A 6,000-nucleotide genomic window follows, 5' to 3' on the forward strand; every position below is an offset into this window, starting at 1 on the left:
CTTACATAAAACCTCTATCGCTCTGTCACCTTAGTATATTGAATTAATGATAGAAACAATAGTTTGTGTCAGTTGTGATTATTGAATGTGTAACTCCACTAATCCCACTTAAATAATTAATCAAAACTTCCAATTGTTTTGACTCAGGTAAATAAACTACTAACATAGCGACTGAATTTGAATAAATACTTTTAATTTCAAATCTTTACTCACTTATATAATTTGTCTTATGATATACAATAATATATGAAATAATTTAGAAACAAACTAAATTTAGATTTTGATCATAACAATGTTCCATTAACCCTAGAAGTGTGGAACCAGCATATTATATGTCGGTTGTAATTTTATGTGTGTTGTGCAGAACCAGCATATTGTATGTCGGTTCAGTTTTTCATTAAAAATAATTATTTATCTTCAAACAATCACCATGTTTTTGGTATCATTGAAATTGTGAGATTCCACTCTACAATTATCATATAAACTTTTATTTTCTAACTTCAATATTACGGTCGTGGTGAAATGTTTTCTGAAGAAGTCATCATTTGAGTTGAATTTCGCGGGTGGGCCGGGTCAAAGAAAATACGTCATTTTAAACCAATCACAGCAAAGTTACGTATTGCCTGCAAACAGTGCTGCCATATGGTCAATAGACGCGGAATGAAATATTCTTTCTTCCAGTGCAAACAGAAAGTCATTAGAACGAATAGTTGATTTACTATGAATATTCTAAAAAGGTACAATTCTAAAGTTTTAAACCAGCATATTTTATGCTGGTTAGTATAATAACATTCACACAGTTATTTATTGTCAATAAGAAAATAAAAAAAAACAGTGTAAAGTGAAAGAAACGATCTACCGGTACAATCTTTCAACGGTAAATTTAGTTCAGTAGGTTTCGGCAGTGCGAAACGAAAGAGATGAATCACGGCGTCGCATCAAGATCAACCCAACCCATCCCTGTCAGCCATTGTTGACCATTTTATTTCACCACGAGCTTATTTTTTTTTTAACGATTTTCATAATTTAGGTCTCTATTTTTTTCAGGTTGAAATACTCAACTGCATAAATGCATATGAAATGACAAAAAACATTATAAAACAATGTTATTTTGAAACTATAATATCTATTGTTTATATATTGTCAAAAATTTTACAATGCAATGTTTTACAATATTTGACGCCACAACAATTATTCTTTACTCAATTTAAAAAATTATTGAGTGTATTTCTTTCAAACATTATGTGCTAACATAATATAACAAGTAAAAAAATTTGAAAAATGTGTTCATATTTTTTTTACATTGCAAACCAGATTATTTTTTATGAGTAAATTCTTCAACGTGCGACTGTTAACAAAAAATGTCATAACTCAGTTCCTTCTCAAAGTATTTTTAACATATCTTATATTTTATTTTAGCTAAACAAACATACGTTACTAAGGGTATATTCAAAAAATTACATAAACATAAAGTATAAGTGAACATTTTTAGCTTGTTTCTAAATTTTGTTACAAAATATTTCATTTTTCAAAAGATTTTTTTTTGTAAGCTTATAATAAAATAATAGTTTATTTTGTTGTTGTTTACTTTTAGTGTTTTCAAATAGCATGTATAATTTACAATAGAAAACTGTTTTTTCATATAAATATATAGTCACATTTGGAGGTAAAAAAATGAAAAAGCCCAAACCCTTGTACATTTTTGTAAATTTTCGCTTTTGTAAAAAACAAATGGCAAAATTACAATTTTTGTTTAATAGAAATTTTTAATATATTTTCTAATTTGGCATAGAGTTCTCTACATTTTATACATTTAAACATTTTGACCTTTACTGTAATATTTCAATACCTTACAGAGGTCCAAACTTGAAATCTATATATATAAAAATGAAACTGTTCGTGTGTAACAGCATCACTCACAAACGGCTGGACGGATTCGCCTAATTTTTTTTTAATTTGTTCGTCTTGATCTGTAGAAGGTTATAGGATACTTTTTATCCCTTTCCCGATTCAGGATTCCGCCCCACTGGTTACAGAAATACCCGTAAGAAATGCATTGCAGCAAACATATGTTATTAAGTGAAAGAGTCTTTTCAAATTTTTAATCAGCTGTTCTTTGTAAACATATATAATGCGACAAAAAAATATATTTATATATAATTTAATTACTACACTTATAGTTTTAAAGCATAGTAATATATATAAATGAATGTTTGTGGGTTTCTCCTTTATAGACTCAGAAACTATTGGACCGATCACTATGAAAATTTGTATTTATTTGTATTTTTCTATGTAGAAGGTTTATATGCAATGCCCATTGATGTAACTCACCACCAGGCTGTACTGCAAGATATAAAAGTTATCAAAGCGCCTGCACATTATAAACTGCAATTACGACACAGTTACGTATATTAAATAGCCCAAACACTATTTGAAGGCAAAGAAATATACGGGCAAAGCTTAAGAGACGTGTGCGAAGCCGCGGGGGAAACAGCTAGTTTTCATATAAAACTTTTTGCAATTTCTCATTATTTTCATGAAAATATATACTAAACCAAAGAATATCAAAAGATTTATTCCTATTTCAAATAGTACAACTTCTGAGAAGAAAAACGTTATATAACAATATATGTTTTCTTGATATTAAGTATTTTTTACGAATTTTTTAAAAAACCCTTGCAACACGTCAAAAATGGACTGACGTTTTATCTTTGGTAACATGGACACACTTCTAGGGTTAACTAAAGAGATAGAGGACGCGGAGAAGTTACCTACCTATAATTTTGAACGCGACTGACGACCACCAGCTCAGCATGTCAGGTGGCAGTTATCACCTCAGTTGCCGAGGTACTATTTCTATTATAATAATATTTGATTCCAGTTTCTGGGCTCAAAACCTTAAATTACTTGGTTGGCGACGGCTCACATTAACTATTAACATTGAGAAAATTGATTTCTTATAAACTGGAATAATTATGTGACAAATAACAATATATTATATTATTTCTGAAACCACAGTAATCGTATGTTTTGTCTATCATCAACGATTAACAAACGGGGGGGTACAAGGCGTTACAAATGGTTAGATTTAAAATAATTCTGGTTATTAATAAAAAGGAGTCATTTTCAAAATGTTTAACTAATAAAAAATAAATGAATTTCTCAAACATTCTTTGAAAAATAGAACTGACAAAAGGGATCTCAAAAATTAAGAATTTCTGAAAATTTTGTTTATGTTGTATTAGTTACAAACTGCATGCAGTTTATATTTGAATTTAGACTAGGGTAGATATGTTTTTACCGATTGTCATGTCATTTACCATAAGGCAAATACATACTGCATTATGGTATTATACAAATACAGCATTTATAAATAAATAAATCTATAATTCTCACTTTAGTGGATATGTTTAGATATAGAGATAAATATTACAAGAACAGAAATGACAGTCCTAGAGTAAAATAACACTACATAAAGGATTGTCAAGATTTTAGGACAATAATTATGTATTAATGTTTTTTGTGTTATTATGTTTTTAGGATAATTGTTTTCTATTAAATACAGCCTGGGAGTTTTACATCCTCAGTGGTGGCAGTTGGAATAAACTTATAAATGTTCGTGTATTTTCTCAGGTGACAAAGGAAGGCATGTATGCACTGTTGTCACAGGGTTGGTACTTGGATCACATCAGTGACCAGTGGCAAGACTTTTATAAGATCGACCCTACAGACTTCGATGGTACGGAAAAACAGTACCAACTAGTTCTAGGCGGTGAGGCCTGTATGTGGGGTGAGATGGTGGACGAGACCAATATAGTGCCTCGCATCTGGCCACGTGCCAGTGCAGTGGCTGAACGGCTCTGGTCGCAGAAGGCAGTGGATAAAACAGCGCCAGCTCCACGGCTTAACGAGCATGTTTGTCGCATGAGACGGCGTGGGGTGGCAGCCCAACCTGCCAATGGCCCTGGGTTCTGCCCCTAATGAATCCATATTTGTTAAAATAAAAATCTTATAATAAGTGAGTTCAATTATTATCCTATTGAAAAGTCATTCCCTTCTTCAGTAAGTTGAAGAATAAAAGAATTAAGATTGAAGAGTACATTTAAGATATACTTAATATTAGTTAAATTGTAATAATCTTCAATCACCAACTTGGAGACTATATTTACATCAACATGATAATTTAGCTTGTTTATTTTTGCATTTAGACATAAAGCAAATTTGTACAAATAATAATTTCTAGATTTTATGCGGTAATAATGGACAAAGGTACCCTTTTTGTAACTTTTCAAGCAAACTGTAACCTGGAACATTCACATCTTGGATACTTATTATCTGATTAAGACCAGGTAATTATTATTAATTTTTATACCAGGTAAATTTTAAAGTAATTTACATTATTGTAGCTCTATTACTTAATTTGTGATTAATGTTGAACCTCAAGTATCTATACTTTTGATCTGAGAGTAGTGACCAATTTTTAGAACTATGAAGCAGTGTTACCGTTTCAGGCTTTTCATATTAGGTTTAAGCCTATATTTAATTTTAGTAAATTACAATGAAAACTATTTCAGAACATAACTTATGAACCATCATGAATATGGTCGTAGTCTCAGGTACGGGGATGTTAACAAATGCATACATGGAAGTAGATGTCAATTTCCACAACCCCAAAAGTTATGGAAGCAACTAAATGTACATAAGCAATATTTTTACAAACTAAGCTTATATATGAAAAGAAAACTGGCAATATTGAGCTAAAACATAGATAATACCATTGTATACCTCTATATTTAATAAATTCAGATATTGATCGACTGGTACAAAACAAGATCACTTCAATTTTTTTTGTTTAGTGACAGTAAAACATATCAAAACAGGAAAAGGAAAAACAGAAGAAAGAATTGGCAGTGGTATCCATTTTGTTTTTCTATAGTTCTGGTTTTATTTTTCCTTCTGAAAGACATATGGCTGCCTTAGATCCCTTGCCAAGTAATCATGTTAGATGAGAAAGGCGATTACTGTAGTGTTGAGGCAGAACATGACAATTTGGCAGGATTATGTCAAGTATAGTAACTGTACCATGTTCTTATGATTAATTACTGGTCACCTCAACACTTAGTACTGCTCTGCATAATTACAACCTGAGTGACAGTAAGTCGTTGCCACTTTTACAGAACATACCAGTCTTGTAGCATCCAGTTTAAAAACTTTCATGTGCTAAAGTCTATATATTTTGTTATTAATGGAGAAATGATACTGTCATCAAAATTCGCTGGTGTATGAGATTCACATCCACTAATACCCCACCGGCCCAGGCATCTCTCCTTCTCAGGATTGCTTTCCACATTACTTCAAGAAGGTGCCTACGTAAGCCAACAGAGAGCTCCTACAGTATCAGGCCATTGATTGGGCAATGCTGTAACACCTTTCTTCTACTTTCTTGGTTTTTAGTACCCCCTCTACATAAGCAGAGGCAGTATTCTAAGTTTGTCTGTCAGAGACCATTATGCGAACAATGGTGTTCTATGAGAGTTAGCCTATGGCATTCTCTAGTCTCCTTCTTTTGTTTCCCACCGTCTGCAGAAGAGGAACGTGATTGGCGTTATCATACTTCGCATCCTAATAGGAACATTTCGAGCTTTCAAACATACCCATCTTAAACAAGTACACTTGAAAGTTGCCATGACCGGTGAGGAACTGGGTCGGGTAGAAATTTACTTCCCCATGTTGTCGCTCCACCCCATTGGGTCATTACTTAGAGCATCCACCCATATAGGAGCACTGAGTGCGTGACTGACATAAGAAGCCACTGCTTACTCGCCACAGGTTCACAGATATTGCTCATTAGTTGGCTCGAAGACGCAAGTCAGCATATCAGCCCATCTGCAGGTTCCCTCGCTGCTCACCATGAAAGAGCCCAAAACCAGCGCCACCACCCCAATTATGGAGCAGCCTACCCAAAAGCCGTGTTGACGGTAAGTAAGGCCACCACCCAGG

The 6,000-nt window shown here is 32.9% G+C and overlaps 1 protein-coding gene across 2 annotated transcripts in view; it reads left to right on the forward strand.

Annotated features, from left to right (window-relative positions):
• LOC124371136 (beta-hexosaminidase subunit beta-like) overlaps positions 1–4,018 on the forward strand; it is a 48,024-nt gene extending 44,006 nt beyond the window's left edge. For both annotated transcript variants that reach the window (XM_046829451.1, XM_046829456.1), the window contains exon 8: positions 3,634–4,018. In XM_046829451.1, the coding sequence (XP_046685407.1) occupies positions 3,634–3,981 (348 nt within the window). In that variant the 3' untranslated portion in view covers positions 3,982–4,018. The remainder of the gene's footprint in view (positions 1–3,633) is intronic.
• Positions 4,019–6,000: the final 1,982 nt, after the last annotated feature.

This window comes from Homalodisca vitripennis, chromosome 1 (assembly GCF_021130785.1).
Source record: "Homalodisca vitripennis isolate AUS2020 chromosome 1, UT_GWSS_2.1, whole genome shotgun sequence".
In the NCBI taxonomy this organism is placed as follows: Eukaryota; Metazoa; Arthropoda; class Insecta; order Hemiptera; family Cicadellidae; genus Homalodisca; species Homalodisca vitripennis.